Source organism: Narcine bancroftii, chromosome 4, assembly GCF_036971445.1.
Source record: "Narcine bancroftii isolate sNarBan1 chromosome 4, sNarBan1.hap1, whole genome shotgun sequence".
NCBI classification, from domain to species: Eukaryota; Metazoa; Chordata; class Chondrichthyes; order Torpediniformes; family Narcinidae; genus Narcine; species Narcine bancroftii.
In genome coordinates, this window is record NC_091472.1 from 315,759,311 (window position 1) to 315,779,638 (window position 20,328).

The window sequence follows — 20,328 nt, forward strand, 5'->3', positions numbered from 1 at the left end:
CCAGATAAACCCATTTCTCCCCATTAATCCTATATTCCTCAACATTTTCCCAATCCAATTAGCAGTCCAAATGCCTTTTAAATGTTCATTCATGTTTATTATCACATGTGCCAGGCTGCAAGGAGAAAGTTTGTTTGGTAAGCAATCCAGCCAGTCATCCCATGAGGGGACAGAGCAAAGGTATCATTAATTTAATAGGGGCACACAGGAAACTGCAACACATAATCTGCTGGAGGAGCCCAGCGGGTCGAGCAACAGTAGTGGGAGAAAAATGATGGTCAATGTTTCGGGCCAGGACCCTGCATCCAGATGAGCTTTAGTAGTTTTCAATAATTTTGCTAGCGTCAGGTTTGATAATGGCGGGCAAGAAAATGTCCGTGAATCTGGCGGGGCATGATGTCACGCTTGGGAATCTTCTTCCTGACAGGAGGGGAGTTTAGAGAGTGTGGCCGGGAGTGGGATGAGTCTTTTAGTATGTTGGCTGCTTTTCCAGGGAAGATGGAGTCATAAGTGGAGTCAATGGAGGGGAGGAGGGTGTGATGGTCAATGGAGTGGGGGGGTGCGATGGTTGATGGAGGGGTGATGGCCAATGGAGGGGAGGGGGTGTGATGGTTGATGGAGGGGAGGGTGATGGCCGATGGAGGGGAGGGGGTGTGATGGTCGATAGAGTGGGGGGGTGTGATGGCCGATGGAGGGGAGGAGGTGTGATGGCTGATGGAGAGGAGGGGATGTGATGGTTGATGGAGGGGAGGGGGTGTGATGGCCGATGGAGGGGAGGGGGGTGTGATGGTCGATGGAGGGGAGGGGGCTGTGATGGTCGATGGAGGGGAGGGACGGTGTGTGTGACTGTTCGAGCCATGTTCACCACCCTCTGCAGTTTCATGCAGTCTTGGCTGGAGCGGTTCCCATCCCTCACAGTGAAGCACCCTGACAGGATGCTTTCATTGATGCACCTGTGGAAGTTGTTGAGAGATACAGATGACGTGTCAAATTCCCTCAGGCTTATGAGGAAATAGAGGGTAATGTCCACAGCATCCACACGGGTGGACCAGGACATGTCACCAGACATGTTTACCCCAAGGAACTTAGAGCTGCCTATTACCTTCGATTCTGCACCAATGATGTGACCTGGGAGTTGGCAGCAACTGTCCTCTTGCTGTTCGTAACCAGCTTCTCAGTCTTGCTGACACTGAGGGAGAGGTTGTTGTCCTGGCACCAAGCCACAGGTCCCTGTCTCCCTTCCATACTCTGACTTGATGTTACCTACAAGGTACTTGATGTTACCTACCCTGAACTTATTGATGGCGTTGGAGCAGAGTTTGGCCGCCCAGACATGGAGGTACAGTGAGTAGGGAGATAGTTGGTTTAAAAATTAGCTTGCATGTAGAAAGCCGAGAGTAGTAGTGGAAGGAAACTATTCTGCCTGGAGGTCGGTGACTAGTGGAGGGGTCGCAGGGATCTGTTCTGGGACCCCTGCTCTTTGTGATTTTTATAAATGACCTGGATGAAAAGGCGGAAGGATGGGTCAGTAAGTTTGCGGATGACACGAAGGTTGGAGGAATTGTGGATGGAGCTGAAGGTTGTTGAAGGTGACAAGAGGATATGGACAGGATGCAGAGTGGGGCAGAAAAGTGGCAGATGGAGTTCAATCCAGATAAGAGTGAGGTGATGCATTTTGGAAGGACAAACCAGAAGGCTGAGTTACAGGGTTAATGGTCGGTTAATTAAGAGTGTGGATGAACAGAGGGACCTTGGGGTCCAAATCCATATATCCCTCAAGGTCACCACACAGGTTGATAGGGTAGTTAAGAAGGCCTATGGGATGCTGGGCTTCATTAATTGGGGGATTGAGTTCAGGAGTCGAGAGGTCATAGAAACATAGAAGATAGGAGCAGGAGTAGGTCATTCGGCACTTTGAGCCTGCTCCACCATTCAACGAGATCATGGCTGATCTTAAAGTTCAGTACCCCGTCCCCACCTTCTCTCCGTAACCCTTAATTCTCTTATACTGAAGAAATATATCTAATTCCCTCTTAAATATATTCAATGAACCTGCCTCTACTGCCCTCTGTGGCAATGAATTCCACAGATTCACCACCCTCTGGGTAAAGAAATTCCTCCTCATCTCGGTCCTAAATGGTTTGCCTATTATCCTCGAACCATGGCCCTGGGTTCTGGACTCCCCCACCATTGGAAACATCCCTTCCGCATCCATTCTGTCCAGTCCTGCCAGAATTTTATATGTCTCTATGAGATCCCCTCTCAATCTTCTAAACTCCAGCGAGTACAATCCCAATTTGCGCAATCTTTCCTCCTAAGTCATTCCTGCCATTCCAGGTATCAGCCTGGTGAATCGCCTCTGCACTCCCTCCATTGCAAGTTCATCCTTCCTTAGATAAGCTGACCAAAACTGCACACAATACTCCAGGTGGGCTCTCACCAAGGCCCTGTACAGCTGCAGTAAGGTATCCTTGTTCCTAGACTCAAACCCTCTTGATATGAAGGCCAACATACCATTTGCCTTTTTAACCGCCTGCTGTACCTGCATGTTCGCCTTCAGAGACTGGTGTACAAGAACCCCTAGGTCTCTCTGCACTTCCCCATCTCCCAATCTATTGCCATTCAAATAGTAATCTGCCCTCCGGTTTGTATTACCAAAGTGGATAACCTCACATTTCTCCACATTGTAGTGCATTTGCCATGTATCTGCCCAGTCCCCCATTTTATCCAAATCACACTGGAGCTTCCTGACCCCCTCTTCCGTGCACTCAACTCCTCCTAGCTTAGTGTCATCTGCAAATTTGGAGATATGACATCCAATCCCCTCATCAGATCATTAATGTAAATTGTGAACAGCTGGGGTCCCAGTACAGATCCCTGTGGCACCCCACTGGTCACCGCCTGCCACTCAGAAAATGAGCCGTTTATCCCAACTCTCTGTCTTCTGTCTGCCAACCAGTTCTCAATCCACATCAATACCTTGCTCCCAATCCCATGAGCCTTGATTTTGGAAGCCAGTCATTTATGTGGGACCTTATTGAAAGCCTTTTGGATGTCCAGGTACACCACATCCACTGGCTCTTCCCCATCTATTTTACCTGTCACCATCTCAAAGAATTCCAATAGATTTGTCAAGCACGATTTACCTCTGGTAAATCCATGTTGACTCTGTCTGATCATGTTGCAACTCTGCAAATCTCTGGTGAGACCACACTTGGAGTATTGTGTTCAGTTCTGGTCACCTCATTATAGGAAGGATGTGGAGGCTGTGGAGAGGGGGCAGAGGAGATTTACCAGGATGTTGCCTGGATTGGGAAACAAGTCTTATGAGACCAGTTTAGCAGAGCTGGGACTTTTCTCTTTGGAGCATAAAAGGATGAGAGGAGACTTGATAGAGGCTTTACAAGATTCTGAGAGGCATCGATAGGGTGGGCGGCCAGCACCTGTTTCCCAGGGCAGGATCAGCAAACACCACATGTGTACAAAGTGGAGGGAAGTTCAGGGGAGTCGTCAGGAGGAAGTTTTTTTTACTCAGAGAGTTGTTGGGGCCTGGAATGCCTGGCCGGGGATGGTGGTGGAGGCTGGAACATGAGGGGCATTTAAGAGACTCTTAGACAGACACTAAAATAGAGGGTTACGGGGTAGGGAGGGTTTGGTACTTTTTTTAAGGAATATCGGGGTCGGCACAACATTGAGGGCTGAAGAGCCTGTACTGTCCTGTAGTGTTTTATGTTATAATTTTATCTGCATCAGTGGAAACAGAAAGTTTATGTTCTGTGTTTTTAGCATTAACTGTCTCCACAGATGCTGTCTGAGCTGCAGAGATTTTCCAGCATCTTCAGCTGTTTAAGTTGAGCTGCCGTCAGGCAGATTATCGGGGTGAGGTTTCAGTTGATCTTCAGGTGCAGGGACTTTCTTTGCTCAATTCTTTCCCCTTGTTTTTTCAGAACCAAAGCCAACACCTACATCAAGAGCGATCCCCGTAATCTCTCCAGTGCCTGTATATTCTGCTGCAGTGACATCAGGACTCTCGGTGGCAATCTCTCCAACCACTTCCATACCTAGCCCACCAACGACTGTGACCAGCGTGCCAACGCCGATGATGGGTCCTACACCAAGCCCCTCAGCGGCAGTGACCGGCATGCCAGCAAAGTTGACATCCCCCATCCCATCTCATTTCTCCATCAGCCTATTAAAAACAGTGACCCCTCTCCCAGCCAAACCGCTGGCTCCCAGTCCATCAAAACCCGCCTCCCCCCCCGCAGCTTCTCCTGTCTCCCCAGCTGTCTCACCCTTCCCAGTCCCTTTTGTCGCCTCCACCCTCTCTCCCAGCCTCTCGCCAGTCGGTCCGGAGGCATCAGTGACCTCCACCAGGCTCTCCCCCATCTCCAAACCAGCTGACGTTTCTGGCATGGGACTGAGGCACGGAGTTCCCCAGAAACCCTACACCTTCATGGAGGAGAAAGCCAGGTAAATGCCAGCTGTAATTTCGAACCTTCATGACGCCAATCGTAAGAACGTAAGAACTAGGAGCAGGAGTCGGCCATCCAGCCCATCGAGCCTACTCCACTCTTCAACGTGATTATGGTTGATCAGATCTCCTTTAATGTCTCCCCTCTCACCTTAAACCTACACCCTCTAGTTTTAGCCTAGTCCACTATAGAAAAATGCCCCTTCTCTGTGTTATTTTTTTTTAGACATACAGCACGTTAACAGGCCCTTCCGGCCCACAAGCCCATGCTGCCCAATTACATGCAATTGCCCCACAACCCCGCACGTTTTGAAGGGTGGGAGGAAACCGGAGCACCTAAAGGAAGTCCTCACAGACCCGAAGAGATCGTGCAAACTTCTTACTGTCAGTGGTGGGTTCGAACCCCGGTTGCTGGCGCAGGGTGGTGCTAACTGTGCCACCCTTATAGCCCTCTCTAGGGTCACCCCTCAGCCTCCTACTTTCCAATGGGAATAAACCCAGCCTACCTTATTGCTCCTGGTGACGACCTTCCAGACAACATCCTGATGAGTTTCTTCTTCCCTCTCTCCATTGCTACCGCATCCTTCCCCAAGTGTGGCAATCAGACCAAGTGCAGTCTAACTACAGTTTCTTTAATCGTTCTAAAAATTTCAAGATCTTCTGGCCCACCACAATGTTTTTCTTCAGTTTGATCCCCTCCTTAACTCTCCCAGTGAGCCAGGAGTGGTGCATCCTTCTCATAGAACCATCTGTCTCCAAAACTGGGCTGAGAAAGGGTGGAATGGGATGGGCTGAATTTTTAACAACAACATATCTGACCTGACCTTGTTGTATCTGAAGTGTTAAGAGTTGAGCATGGTTTAAATTTAGCTGATAGAATTCACTCTTCTAACTGGACAGTTTGGAAGGTAGCAATGTTTGAGAGGGATTCAGGCAGTCACGGGGGCAGGCAGGGGATGGAAGGATATGCTTCATGTGCGGGCAGACGGGATTCGTTTCAGTTGGCATTATGATCAGCACTGACATTGTGGACCTTAGGGCCTCTCTTTCTGTTTTGCTCAGTGGAATGTGTTTGGCCACCTATTTTAAGGAGTGGTCGAGCTACCACAAAGAATCGAGTCAACTGGGTTTGTAATCCTTGGATGTTTCAGCTCCTGAGTGTGGGTCCAGGTTGATGGTGTAGAAGACAGTATGGAAGGATGTCTCAATTTTTATAAGATCTAGATCAGTCAGGAGCGTGGGCCAAGATATGGCAAGTGGAGTTTAACTCTGACAAGTGTGAGGTGTTGCACTTTGGAAGGTCAAGTTGGGACAGGACTTACATGGTAAAGGGTGGGGCCCCTGAATCAGAATCAGAATTCATTGTCTCAAACCCATCATGAAATGCATTATAGGTGCAAATATTGCTATAAATTGTATTTTAGAAATACGTACATTAGTGCAAAAGAAGAAAGTGAGGTCTTGTCTGTGGGTCATTGTGTGTTCAGAAATCTGATGGCAGAGGGAAAGAAGCTGTTTCTGTATGTCTTAAGGCTCCTGGACCTCCTTTCTGATGGCAGCAAAGTGAAGAGGGCATGGCCTGAATAGTAGGAGTCCTTGAGGATAGAGGCTGTTTTCTTAAGACACCGCCTCTTGTAGATGTCCAGTTGGAGAGGAGACTGATGCCCGAGTGGTGGCTCTGGCCGAGTTCACAACTCTTTTGTAGTCTTTTCCTGTCCTGGCCATTGGCACCTCCGAAACCATTCAGAATGTTCTCCACCGCACACCGACAGAAGTTTGCAAGAGTCTTTGGTGAAATAGCAAATCTCCTCAAACACCTCGCCGCTGATGAGCCTTCTTCGTGATTGCATCGACATGGAGGTCCCAGGGTAGAACTTCAGAGATGTTGACACCCAAGAATTTGAAGCTCTTAACCCTCTCCACTGCCGACCCCTCAATGAGGACTGGTTTGTGTTCACCTGATTTCCCCCTTCCTGAAGTCCACAATTAGTTTAGCTAACAATGAGTGCAGGCTTCTTGTTGTGACTCGACTCCACTAGTTGATCTATCTCACTCCCGCCTTGTTGCCAACTATGATTCTACCAATGACCATATGGTAAATTTGTAGATGCCATTTGAACCCTTGATTCTGAAAAGAGTTGGGCAAGAGAAAGACCAAGGGGTACAGGCGACTCAGCTGGACAAGAAGACATTTGGCACTTCATTGAGCAGGGTCAAACTTGGGATGGTCACAATCCAGACATTGGTGAGACCGTAGTCATAGAGGGCTGTGTGCAAATATAGAGTTAGACAAACACAGCAGGGTCGCAGAACATTTCGGCCGATGAGTCCATGCTGCCTAATTTACACCCAATTAACTTTCACCCCCTGGTACGTTTTGAACGGTGGGAGGAAACCAGAGCCCCCGGAGAAAACCCCATGAAGACATGGGGAGAGTGTTCAAACTCCTTACAGACAGCGCAGGATTCGAACCCCGATCCCGATTGCTAGCGCCTTACAGGCATTGCACTAATCACTATGCACTCCAGCTATAAAAAGGATGTCAATCGATTGGAGGGAGTGCAGAGGAGATTCACTAGGATGGAGGACTGGAGTTATAGGGAGAGGGTGGATAGGCTGGCTCTTGACACTTGGTGTGTGTATCGGGCCAGATCCGTGTCTGTGTTGGCTGTTTATGTGTTTGGAACAGGTCTGTGTCCTTGTTGGCTTTTCTGTGTGTTTGGCACCAGGTCTGTGTTGGCTGTAATGTGTGTTTGGGAGAGATTCGAGTCCGTGTTGGCTGTTCCATGCATTTGGGTCAGGTTCGTGTCCGTGCTGGCTGTTCTATGTGCTTGAATCAGGTCTGTGTCAGCTGTTCCATGTGTATAGGGCCAGATCCGTGTCAATATTTATTGTTCCATGTGTTTTGGACCAGGTCCATGTTGGCTGTTCTGTGTGTTTGAGTCAGGTCTGCGTTTGCTGTTAAGTGTGTTTGGGTCAGGTTTTATTGTTCTGTGTGTTTGGGACCAGATCCATGTCCGTGTTGGCTATGGCGTGTGTTTGAAGCCAGGTCTGTGTCTGTGTTGGAAGTTGTGTGAGTTTGGAGCCAGATCTGAGTCCGTGTTGGCTGTTGCGTGTGTTTGGGACCAGGAGTGTCTGCTCTATCGCTGGTTTCAACTCTGCTGTCACAGACCTCTATAGTCTGGGTAAGTCAGTAACTGATGTGTCTCCTCACTTTCCAGAGGGCGATTCGGAGTGGTCCGAGAATGTAAAGAGAATTCCACGGGGAAAATCTTCTTGGCCAAGATTATCCATTATGATGGTGAGAACAAGCAAGTTGTCCTCCAGGAGTATGAGGTCCTCAAAGCCCTCCACCATGAGAAGGTCATGTGTCTTCATGAAGCATACGTCACTCCTAGATACCTGGTGCTCATTTCGGAAAACTGCTTGGGGAAGGAGATCCTCTATAGTCTGATTGACAGGTAATGTCGTTTGATTGACGTGATTTTAAAAGCAGGACATGCGGTTTGATCCATAGGTAAAACAGTGTGATTGACTGATAATGTAATGCAATTGACAGGTGATATAGTTTGATTGATGCACATAGTTTGATTGATAGGTAACATATTTGGATATACAGGCATTGTAGTTTGATGGAAGAGCATTGCAGATTGATTGCATGCAACAGATTGATTGACAATTACTACAGTTCGATTTATTAGCACCATTTGATTGATAGGTAACGTAGATTGACGGACAAGTGGATCCTAAGACTGACAGGTGAGCAGCTTGATGGACAGATTATGTCAATTGATTGGCAGTAAAATTGCTTGACTGGGGGGGGGCGGGGGGGGCGGGGGGGGGAAGGGGTAACCTAAAGGCTACAGGTAACATACATTTGATTGGCAGGTAGCACTATTTGATTGACAAGTAACACCCACAGCTTTGACTGGATCAGTCAATTGGCAGGCAGCACCATTTGATTTCTAGATTGTTCCTTTGATTGAGAGGTAGAAATCGGGGTTTAGATGCTATAGAAAGGGAGGGGCTACAGAGGGAAGGTCCATTGAGTCGGTGTGGATGGAAGTCAGAAACAGGAAGGGAGCTATCACTGTGCTGGGAGTAGTCTAGAGGCCCCCAAATAACCAAGGAGCAGATAGGCAGGCAGATTTTTGAATGGTGTGGGAAATACTTATGGGTGCTTTCAACTTCCCTAATATTGACTGGCACCTCCTGAATGCAGATGGGGCTGAATATGTCAGTTGTGTCCAAGAAGAATTCCTGGCACAATATGTGGACCGGCCGAAGAGGAGAGGCCAGACTGGATCTGGTACTGGGGAATGAACCTGGTCAGGGGGCGGACCTCTCGGTGGGGGAGCATTATGGAGAGAGTGACCACAACTCCCTGAGCTTCAACATATCTATGGAAAAGGATAAAAGCAGACAAAATGGGAAAGTGCTTAACTGGGGAAGGGCTAATTATGAAGGGAGGAGGCAGGAACTAATGAAAGTAAATTGGAAACAGATGTTCAAGGGTGAAAGCACAGAAGTAATGTGGAGGAATTATAGGGACCACTTGTACAGGGTTTAGGATAGGTTTGATTGGGACAAGGAAAAGATGGTAGGAGAAGGGAACCGTGGCTGACGAAACAGGTCAGGCAGTAAGTCAAGAGGAAGAAGGAAGCAAACATTAGATATAGGAAGGAGGAAACAGGAAACCTCACGAGAAGTATATGGTGGCCAGGAAGGAACTTAAGAAAGGACTTGGGAGAGATTGAAGGGGGCATGAGAAGGCCTTGGCATGTAGAATTAAAGAGAACCCCAAGGCGTTGTATGTGTCGTGAAGAACAGAAGGATGATGAGAATGAAGGTGGAGAAACATGTGCCTGGCAGCGGAGGAGGTTGGGGAAGGTCCTAAATGAATACTTTGCGACAGTGTTCACAAAGGAAAAGGACCTTGATCTTGGTGAGGTAAAAATTGAACAGGCCTGTGGGCTGGACACTGTGGAGATTAAGGAAGAGAAAGTGTTGGATCTTTTTAAAAACATCAAGATTGATGTCCCCGGGGCCAGGTGCAATATACCCCAGGCTGCTGTGGGAAGGGAAAGAAGAGATAGCTGGGGCAGTAGCTATGATATTTGAATCTTCCTTGGCCACAGGGAAGGGGCCAGAGGATTGGAAAATAGCAAATGTAGGCCCCTTGTTTAAAAAAGGTAGTGGGGGAGTCCTGGGAATTCTAGACCAGTGAGTCTTACATCAGAGGGGTAGAAACTAATGGAGAGGATTCTTAAGGATAGAATCCATGAGCATTTGGAGATGTCCAGTCTACTCAAGGATAGTCAGTAGGGATTTGTGAAGGGATGGATGTGCCTCATGAGTCTAATTGATTTTTTTGAGGAGGTAACAAAAGAAATTAATGAGGGTCAGGTGGTAGATGTGGTCAACATGGATTTTAGCAAGGCATTTCTCAAGGTTCCTCATGAGAGACTTATCCAGGAAGTCATGAGTCACGGGATCAGTGGGAAATTAGCTGTATGGATTTTTTTTAAACTGGCTTGCATGTAGAAAGCTGAGAGTAGTAGTGGAAGGTAAATATTCTGCCTGGAGGTCAATGACTAGTGGAGGGGTCGCAGGGATCTGTTCTGGGACCCCTGCTCTTTGTGATTTTTATGAATGACCTGGACAAAGAGGCAGACGGATGGGTCAGGAAGTTTGCAGAAGATACCAAAGTTGGAGGAGTTGTGGATGGAGCTGAAGGTTGTCGAAGGTGACAAGAGGATATGGACAGGATGCAGAGTTGGGCAGAAAAGTGGCAGATGGATTTCAATCTGGATAGGTGTGTGGTGATGCATTTTGGACGGACAAACCAGAAGGCTGAGTACAGGGTTAATGGGTGCTGCCCAAGGAAGCAGTCATGGCTGTTTCAATGAATCTATTGAAGACATTATTTTGCATAGTGGAGAATGAAGGGAACAGGCGGGTAGGTGGAGCTGAGTCCTCAGCCAGATCAGCCGTGATCTTATTGAAGGGTGGAGCAGGCTCGACAGGCCGGACTGCCGACTCCTGCTCCTATTTCTTACGTTCTTATTTAATTTTAGACGTACAGGCCCTTTGGCCCACCGAGTCCATCCGGACCTTCAACCACCCATACACGCCCAAGGATAGATCGTCAAACACTATAGCAGAGTACCAGCCCTTCAGCCCTCGATGTTGTTTCTGAAAATTTTATTTATTGAATCTTGATGCATGTATTGAAACGCACAATTAATGAATAAAACTTGAAAACCATAAACAAAATACATACGTGATATTTTAAAAACTGACCCCACCCCTTTTCCCTAACACCCACCCCAACCCACCCGCAAAAGAAGAAAAAAGATCACCCATAACAACAAAATTCCTCAATTAATGACCATGGTTCAGAGCAGCACCTCTAACATGCGGGAAGGGGACTTAATAATTCAACCCCATATCCACCCAAATACGGGCTCCAAGTTTTACGATTAATTATCACACAAATTATATGTTATCTTCTCCAATGGAATACAAGACCTCAACTCCAAAGGCCATCTCTGGATACTCAAATCAGTCTCATTTTTCCAAGTAATTGCCAGACATTTTCTAGCCCCAGCTAATGCCAATCTCAAAAAAACGATTTGAAATCTATTTAATTTTAATTCTAAACTGATCCCCAGCCCTCGATGTTGTGCCGACCTATATATTCCCACCCAATAAAAGTATTAAACCCTTCGTTTCATCCATGTATAAGAGGCTCTTAAATGTTCCTAATGTTTCAGCCTCCACCACCACCCGTCAAGGCATTTCATGGCCCCCGGATATCTCCCCTAAATTTCCCTCCCTTCACTTTGTATGCATGTCCTCTGATGTTTGCTACTCCCACCCTGGGGAGAAGGTGCTGGCTGTCCACCTTATGTATGCCTCTCAGAACCTTGTAGACCTCTGTTAGTCGTGATTGTAGTTGAGATTCTCTTAATTGCCCTACCATGCAAAAATCGTTCTCTCTGTGGCTTAAATGGGTTTAACGAGGCAGCCTCTACTGCTTTCCTGGGCCGGGGATTCCACAGATTCATTACTCTCTGGTATAAGCAGTTCCACTTCTTCTCTGCTCCCTCGAATCTTGAGGCTGCGTCCCCTGGTCAAGTGTCAGCTGCCAGTGGGAGAGCCCTTCCTGCACTGACCCGTGTCTCTCCGCCGGCCCAGGTTTCGGTACTCCGAGGATGACGTGGTGGGATACATTCTGCAAATCCTGCAGGCCTTGGAGTACCTGCACAGTCGCCGCATTCTTCACCTTGACATCAAGCCCGACAACATCATCGTCACCTTTCTCAACATTGTCAAGCTGGTGGACTTCGGCAGCGCCCACTTCTTCAACCCGATCGTGCCCAAAGCTCTGGGCCACCGCGCAGGCACGCTGGAATACATGTGTGAGTGCAGAAACTTTCACCCGCAGCATGCTCCCCTCAAACACACGCAGATCCTGGCCTGGGGGCTGTCTGCTTCCCTCTCCAGCAGGGAACCAGGGGCTGTTCACAGGGTCTTGGTCAGTTACCCGCCCAACCGTGTGCACACATCAGGGGGACCTGACGCTGCTCTGTCCAAACTTGATTCACAATTCTCCCTCCCCATTAGAGGTACCAGTAGCTGGTCACAGGTTGGCAGGATGTCCACAAGTCAATTTTGTGTGTGTGTGTGTGTGTGTGTGTGTGTGTGTGTGTGTGGGGGGGGGGGTGAGTGGGTGTGTGTGTGTGTGTGTGGGGGTGGGTGTGTGGGGGGGGGGTTGTGAGTGGGTGTGTGTGTGTGGGTGTGTGTGGGTGTGTGTGGGGGGGTGTGTGTGGGGGGGTTGTGGGGCTGTGTTTGTGTGTGTGGGTGTGTGGGTGTGTGTGGGGGCGTGCGTGTGGGGTGTGTGTGTGGGGGGTGTGGGGGTGTATTTGTGTGGGTGTGTGGGTGTGTGTGTGGGGTGTGTGTGGGGGGGTGTGGGGGTGTGTGTGTGTGGGTGTGTGTGGGGTGTGTGTGTGGGGGGTGTGTGTGGGGGGTGTGGGGGTGTGTGTGTGTGGGTGTGTGTGTGTGCGGGTGTGTGTGGGGGGTGTGTTTGTGTGGGTGTGTGTGTGTGGGTGTGTGTGGGGGGTGTGTGTGGGGGGTGTGTGTGGAGGGGGTGTGGGGGTGTGTTTGTGTGGGTGTGTGTGGGTGTGTGTGGGGGGGGTGTGGGGTGTGTGTGGGGGGGGTGTGGGGGGGGTGTGGGGGGGTGTGGGGGGGGTGTGGGGGGTGTGTGTGGGGGGGGGTGGGGGGGGTGTGTGTGGGGGGGGTGTGTGGGGGTGTGTGTGTTCAATTCTCCACCTCAAAATCTTGTCACTCTTGATTTTACCTTGTTAATGATGTTGAACATGAAAACCTCTGCCTGTTGGTCAGTCAACAAGGTAAATTGTTTGCCTGCCAGGGAGTGTCTCCAGTGCCATCCTCCTTCGACAATGGCTTGGGCTTCTTTCTCGACAGAGGAGTGTCAAATTTCTGTGCCCTGGAGGGTGCGGGAGAAGAAGGCGACGGTTGTTTCACCTGGGATGGGTTGGATTCATCCACAGCGTGAAATGTAGCTTTGGCAATGTTTTCCTTAATGTGGGTGAAAGCTGCATGGGCCTCTGGTGCCAGGGGAAAGATAGATTTAATGAGGGGACGGGCCTCATCCGCATAATTGCGGATGCACTGGGCTTAGTTGGAAAAGAAGCCCAGGCACCTTTTCAGGGCTTTGAGGCTGTGGGGGAAGGGAAGTTCCAAAATCGAGCACATGAAATCGGGGTCAGGGCCATTGATTCCGCTCTCCACAACGCAGCCAAGGATGGCAAGGTGGGTTGTGTGAAATACGCATTGTACGTGAGGTTAAGGAGTCTGACGGACTGGAGACATTTTTGGAGGTTGGCATTATGATCCTGCAGGCCATGGCCGTAAACGGTGTTGTTATCCAGATACGGGAATGTGGCCTGCAGCTTATACTGAGACCCCATTTGTGATGCCGAAGGGAACTCTCAGGAAATGGTAGAGGCGCCCATCCGCCTCGAAACCAGTGTACTGGCAGTCCTCTGGGCAGATGGGAAGTTGGTGATTTGCTGACTCTAGGTAGATGGTGTAGAAGACTCAATATTGTGCGATTTGATTTACCATATCGGATAGAGGGGGAGAGGGTCCAGTTGGGTATATTTGTTGATGGTCTGACTGTAGTCAACGACCATCCCGTTTCTCTCCCCTCTCCTCACCACCACCACTTGGGCTCTCCAAGGGCTGGTGATGCCTTCAGTGATCCCCTCATTCAGTAGCTGCCGCACCCCCATCCTAATAAAGGCCCTGTCCCCGGCACTGTACCATCTACGTTTGGTGGCAATGGATTTATTGTCGGGGGGTGAGGTTAGCGAACAGTGGTGGAGGGGCGATCTTGAGGGTGGAGAGTCCGCAGGTCGTGCGCCGTGGGCCATCTTCTGGCTGGAAACGGTGGGGGAAGAGGCCAGGGATTTTTTGCCAGTGGAGCCCAGTGGGCGATTTAAGAACTGCTGGTTACATACAGTGAGGGGAGGGGGTGGGGCCATCATACTCCATCGTCACTTGTGAGGCCACACTTGGAGTACTGTGTGCAGTTCTGCCTTGGAGACAGTCCAGTGGAAGTTCACCAGGTTGATCCTGGAGATGAAGGAGTCGACCTACGAGGAGAGACTAAATCACCTGGGATTATGCTCATTCGAATTCAGAAGAATGAGAGGAGATCTTATAGAAACATATAAAAATATGAAAAGGGCCTGACCCGGGAGTGTAGACCTGCAGCTTGTCGTTCTCCATTCGGATGATGGTGGATGATGCCTGCAGGAACGTCTCGAAACAACACAGCCCGAGTTCGAAGTTGTGGAGGCTTCAGGTGGTTGAGGGTCAATTTCCAACGTCTCTGGCTTCATGATCTGCTCCAGGGTCAAAATCTATTGCGAATAAATAACTCCAAAAGACTGGAAGTTATGTAAAGCTGATAGGTTTTCATTCACAATAGAATGGAGACTCGTCCCTGCTGGTCAACTGTCCTGAACTGCGGAGGGGGCTCGGGAACAGTCACCATTATTCATGAGTCTGTGGGAGGGGCCACAGGTCCAGGCGTGTCTAGACAGTTAAACATACAATGTTTTACCATTCCTCCCTCTCCCTCTCGCCCTCCCTCCCTCTTTCTCTCTCCTCCTCTCCTCCCTCGCTCTCTCTGCCTCCTCCTTTCCCTCTCTCTCTTTCTCTCTCTCTCCCCTCCCTTTGGATTCCCATCTAAGAGGTCTCAGATTCTTCAAATGATGATTCTTTCTTGTGTTTTGTCCCTGTCTGTCTCTCTTCTCTCCTCTCTTTTTCGCTCTGCCTCTCTCGCTCTTCCTTCCCAAGCTCCTGAAATGATGAAAGGCGATCCCATCGGGCCACCGGCTGATATCTGGGGTCTGGGCGTGCTGGTTTACATCATGTGAGTAGTGTGCTTGGTACAGTCTCTCAGTGTGGGGAGGGGGAACCTCCTTTCCTCTGTTTGATGTTCAGCACAGCTTGCTCACCCACGTACCTCGGTGTTAACTTCATCCCGTCCTTCCACACCCCGTGTCACCGCAGGGGAGGTCCTGGACAGCGCCCAATCAATGCATGTGGGAAAGTCCAGGAGCAGGCAAGTGATGCACATCTCACAGCCCTCCTTAACACACACCACCTGCTCCCCTCTCAACAAGATCACGGCTGATCTAACTGTAACCTCATCTCTCTAATCCGTCTCAGCCCAGTCACTTTTCACCTCCTTGCCTATCAAGGCTCAAGGATCCTTTTGTTGTCACGAATACACACGTACTGTACATGATATACCTCAGTCTGTACATGATATACCTCAGTCTGTACATGATATACCTCAGTCTGCTGTAAGGCAAACTAAGAATTACCATGAGATTAACTCAGAAACTGCATTACAGGTTAGGGCTTTATTCCCTGGAGTGGAGAGGCATCAGGGGAAATTTGATCGAGGTATTTAAAATTATGAGAGGGACAGACAGAGTAAATGTAGGTCGGCTTTTTCCACTGAGGGTCAGTGAGATACAAACCAGAGGACATGGATTAAGGGTGAAAGGGGAAAAGTTTAGAGGGAAATTTCTTCACACAGAGAGCGGTGGGGGTGTGGAACGAGCTTCCAGATGAGGTGGTGAATGTAGGCCCAAGTTTAACACTAAAGATGAATTTGGACAGATACATGGATGGGAGAGGTATGGAGGGCTGTGGACTGGGTGCAGGTCAGTGGGATCAGGCAGATTAACAGTCCAGAACAGATTAGAAGGCCCTGTTTGCTGTGCTGTAATATTCTATGGTTCTATGAGACTGATGTCCCCTAACAATATTAGAAAGAGAACCAAAAGAGAGACCCTTCAGAGACACTGAGTGTCCGTGGATTCGCCTCCCACTGCCTCCCGCAACAACAGCAGCTGCAGACCGTCCCATTTGATTCGTCGAGCTTCAGATCCAAACCTCAGCCCCCAAGGCCCTTCAAGAGCCTTTCTTGCCCTCAGCATCCTTCCGAATCCCAGCTCCGATACCAATGCTCTCTGGGCTGACACAACTGCAGAGAATGGTCACTCTCCCCAGACTATTAACAGTGTATCTCCCTCTACTTTAAAAATGTTTTGACTCCGTTTTGACCTCTCTTTGAGGAAGAGCTCGAAAGATTCATCAGGCTCAGAGAGAAAAACAAACCCTCGCTTCCTCTTCCACAAATGGAGTTAAGCTAGAACATCTGCAGACGCTGGGGTCTAGGGCAGAGAGCACACACATGCTGGGGAAACTCAGCCGGTCACGTAGCATCCACAGAAAGTAAAGGGTGACCCCCAGCGTTTCAGGCCTGAGCCCTTCGCCAAGTATTGAGGTGTGGAATTAGAATGGTCAGCCACTGTGAGGTCCTTGTTGTCTCAGTGGACGGAGAGAAGGTGCTCAATGAAAACTGAAGAAGGGCCCCGGCCTGATATGTTGATCAATTTATATTTTTTAATTTTTTTTTAATGTAGCCCTCTTGGCCCATGCGCCTGTGTTGCCCAATTACGCCCAATTAACCTACAACCCCCAGTACATTTCAAATGGTGGGAGGAAACCGGAGACACCGGGGAAAACACACACACGAGGAGAATGTACAAACTCCTCACAGACAGCACGGGATTTGAACCTGGATCCCGATCGCTGGTGCTGTAACAGCGTACGGATAGCGCGGGATTCGAACCTGGGTCCCAATGGCTAGCGCTGTAACAGCGTACAGACAGCGCAGGATTCGAACCTGGGTCCCATTGGCTGGCGTTGTACAGACAGCGCGGCATTCGAACCTGGGTCCAGATGGCTGGCGTTGTAACAGTGTTGCACTAACCTCTACGCCAATCATTTTGCCCCAAGATTACCCATTGATTACCCTTCACTTCCTATAGATGCTGAGTGACCTGCAGAGTCTCTCCACCATATTTGTGCTCATAAACGGAGGCCCTTGTTTATAAATAACAATCCCTCATTCTACATTCTCTCCCTAGAGGAAGCATCCTCTCTACACCCTCTCTGTCAAGTGATTTCAATCAACTCACTATTCCTACACCAGTAGATATCAGCTCATCCCATCAAACCTTCATTTGTGTTAACCCTTCCAACCCATCCCTCAGCCCAATGAGTCTCTGAATCCCACCACGTCCAGGAGTGTGCGTGAGTTTCCCCTCGGGTTCTCCAGTTTCCTCCGACATCCCAAAAAAGTGTGGGCTGGAATGTTAATTGACCATTGAAAATTGCCCTTCTCATATGTAGGCAAGTGGAGGGGTTGATGGGAATGTGGAGAGAATTAAGTGGGGTAGGATTTGATTAATGTACAAGAGTGGTTGAAGGGGCTGTTCAGTGTGCATCCACCTTAGGGATCATGGACCCATTAACTGCATCCCTTCATAGATTGACTCTCCAACTCTTGTATGGTGTACAGTTTTTGTCACCGAACGACAGGAAAGATATCAATAGGATAGAAAGAGTGCGGAGAAGATTTACTAGGATGTTGCCCGGACTTCAGGAACTGAGTTACAGGGAAAGGTTAAACAGGTTAGGACTTTATTCACTGGAGCATAGGAGAATGAGGGAAGGTATTTAAAATTATGAGGGGGACAGACAGAGTAAATGTAGGTCGGCTTTTTCCACTGAGGGTAGGTGAGATACAAAACAGAGGACATGGGTTAAGGGTGAAAGGGGAAAAGTTTAGAGGGAACTTCTTCACACAGAAAGTGGTGGGGGTGTGGAACGAGCTGCCAGCTGAAATGGTCAATGCCGGCTCAATGTTAACATTTAAGAAGAATTTGGACAGGTACATGGATGGGAGGGGTATGGAGGGCTGTGAACTGGGTGCAAGTCAGTGGGATCAGGCAGATTAATAGTCCAGAACAGACTAGAAGGGCTGAAGGGACCTTTTTCTGTGCTATAATGTTCTATGGTTCTTCCCCAACCCACCCAGTAGCTGGAGAAAGATGGAGTTAAATAGAAGGCTTTAGATGCTGGAAGTATCTCCCACCTGACCCCTTTATTCCTCTTTCCTCTCTCTCCCTTTGTCTGGCACCTGCCTACCATCCTATCCCTGTCCTTCCTTCACCCCTCCCTGGTTCCCCAGTCCCCCACTGGCCCCCATCTAACCACATCCACCCTGTCCACATTACACTTGCAATCTGCCCACTACAATGCTGATCTCGATGAGGGGTTCAGGCTCGAAACTTTGTCTGTCCTCTTTCTCCGTCTGATGGACCTCGGCCCGCTGAGTTCCTCCAGCAGATTTCTTCTGGTGGAATGTTCACACTGCAGGCTGCCAGCCAAGTAATTCATCAACAGTTCACCCATCGAGAGGGTGACCCTTCAGAACCAATAACATTGGTACCATTGGCCAGCTCAGTCCGGGGCTCTCTGCTGCAAGAACATAAGAAATGGAAGACAGGAAGAGCCCCTTTGGCCCCGTGAGCCAGTTCTGCCCTTCAGTAAGATCATGGCGAACCTTCCGCTCAACACTACTGTCCTGCACCATCTCCGTTGATTCACCGCATTCACCATTCCCAGCCTGCCTTTTCACCTGATGTCGCTGAGGGGAAGCTGGGTGGCTTAGGAGTGTGAGGAATCAGAAGGCAGGAAAAGTGGAAAGATTCATTGAAAGGCGAGAAATCAGTCAACGTCAGTTTGCAAAGGCTTCTGGTAATTGCTTGAGATTCAGATGCAAGCAGAGGGTAGAAACGCAAGTGGAACGCTCACCTGTGTTGTAGAGGGATGGGCTACAAGAGCAAGGAGGCCCTGCCGGCATTGTACAGTGTGTGAAACAGGTCTGCGGATGCTGTGATTTTGTAGGAGGAACTCACAGTAAAAGTGGAGAAACTCAGCAGGTCGCACAGCTTAAAGATATAGAAGCAACGTTTCGGAGCTGAGCCCTTCAAGGGAAGAGCAAAATGTAGGCAGACACCTGAATAAAATGGTGGTGGGTGAGGGGCAGGAGGTAACAGGTGGATAAGGGATGGAGGGAGGGCACAGCAGCAAATGGGGGGGGGGGGTGGCTCTGTGAACAGAGAGGGAAGGGGGCGGAGAGCTGGAGGACAGAGGGATGGGGATGGGAGGGAGAGTAGGCTAGCAGAAACCAGAGAAGTTGATGATGATACCGTCCAGTTGGCGCGTGCCCAGAAGGAATATTAGGTGCTGCTCCTCCAGTTTTGTTTGGCAGTGCACGAGGCCATGTTGGCGTGGGAGTGAAGTGCAGAATTGAAATAGGTGGGCATTGGGAGATCCCTGTCATTGATGCGAAGGCGCTCGGCAAAGCGATCAACCTGACTGCACCCAACCCGATGTAGGGGAGGCCGCAGTGGGAGTATTGTTGCTTCACCTGAAAGGCCTGTTTGGGACCCCGAATGGTGGTGAGGTAGGAGGCATGGGGGAAAGCGAGGCTCTTCCCTGCGGCTGCAGGGGAAGGTGCCAAGGGGGCGATTAGTGGGAAGGTGATTCACCAGGCTGATACCTGGAATGGCAGGAATGACTTATGAGGAAAGATTGCGCAAATTGGGATTGTACTCGCTGGAGTTTAGAAGATTGAGAGGGGATCTCATAGAGACCTATAAAATTCTGGCAGGACTGGACAGAATGGATGCGGAAGGGATGTTTCCAATGACGGGAAAATCCAGAACCCGGGGCCATGGTTTGAGGATAATAGGCAAACCATTTAGGACCGAGATGAGGAGGAATTTCTTGACCCAGAGGGTGGTGAATCTGTGGAATTCATTGCCACAGAGGGCAGTAGAGGCAGGTTCATTAAATATATTTAAGAGGGAATTAGATCTATTTCTTCAGTATAAGGGTATTAAAGGTTACGGAGAGAAGGCGGGGACGGGGTACTGAACTTTAAGATCAGCCATGATCTCGTTGAATGGCGGAGCAGGCTCGAAGGGTCGAATGACCTACTCCTGCTCCTATCTTCTATGTTTCTATGTTTCTAAGATGCCACATTAAATGAAATCTCTTCTGCATGCATGTGACCTCTATTCCCTGCACGTTCATCTTTCTGTCTTGAATCCTCTTAAACACCACTATTGTATCAGCTTCCATCACTGCCCATGGCACCTCATTCCAGGCACTCACCAGTCTGTGTCAAAAACTTGTCCCACGCACCTCCTCTAAACCCCTCCCCCCACCTCAAATGCATAATATTTAACATGTTTAACCTGGAGAAGAGATTCCGACCGACCACCCTTCCATAATTTTCCATCAAGTGTCCCCTCTGTAAAGCCTGTCCAACATCTTCCCATACCTCTTACCCTCTGATCCCCGAAGCATGGATTTGTGATGAATTTTCT

General features: G+C 49.2%; 1 protein-coding gene across 7 annotated transcripts in view; it reads left to right on the top strand.

Moving 5' to 3' along the window:
• Positions 1-20,328, top strand: part of spega (striated muscle enriched protein kinase a) — a 341,612-nt gene that overhangs the window by 311,528 nt on the left and 9,756 nt on the right. For 5 of the 7 annotated variants that reach the window (XM_069936006.1, XM_069936004.1, XM_069936002.1 and 2 more), the window contains 4 exons: positions 3,948-4,470; positions 7,693-7,932; positions 11,672-11,895; positions 14,864-14,939. In XM_069936006.1, coding sequence (XP_069792107.1) covers positions 3,948-4,470; positions 7,693-7,932; positions 11,672-11,895; positions 14,864-14,939 — 1,063 coding nt within the window. Of the gene's footprint in view, positions 1-3,947; positions 4,471-7,692; positions 7,933-10,548; positions 10,707-11,671; positions 11,896-14,863; positions 14,940-20,328 lie in introns of those variants that run through there. The other 2 variants (XM_069936009.1, XM_069936008.1) reach the window with 2 other exon arrangements.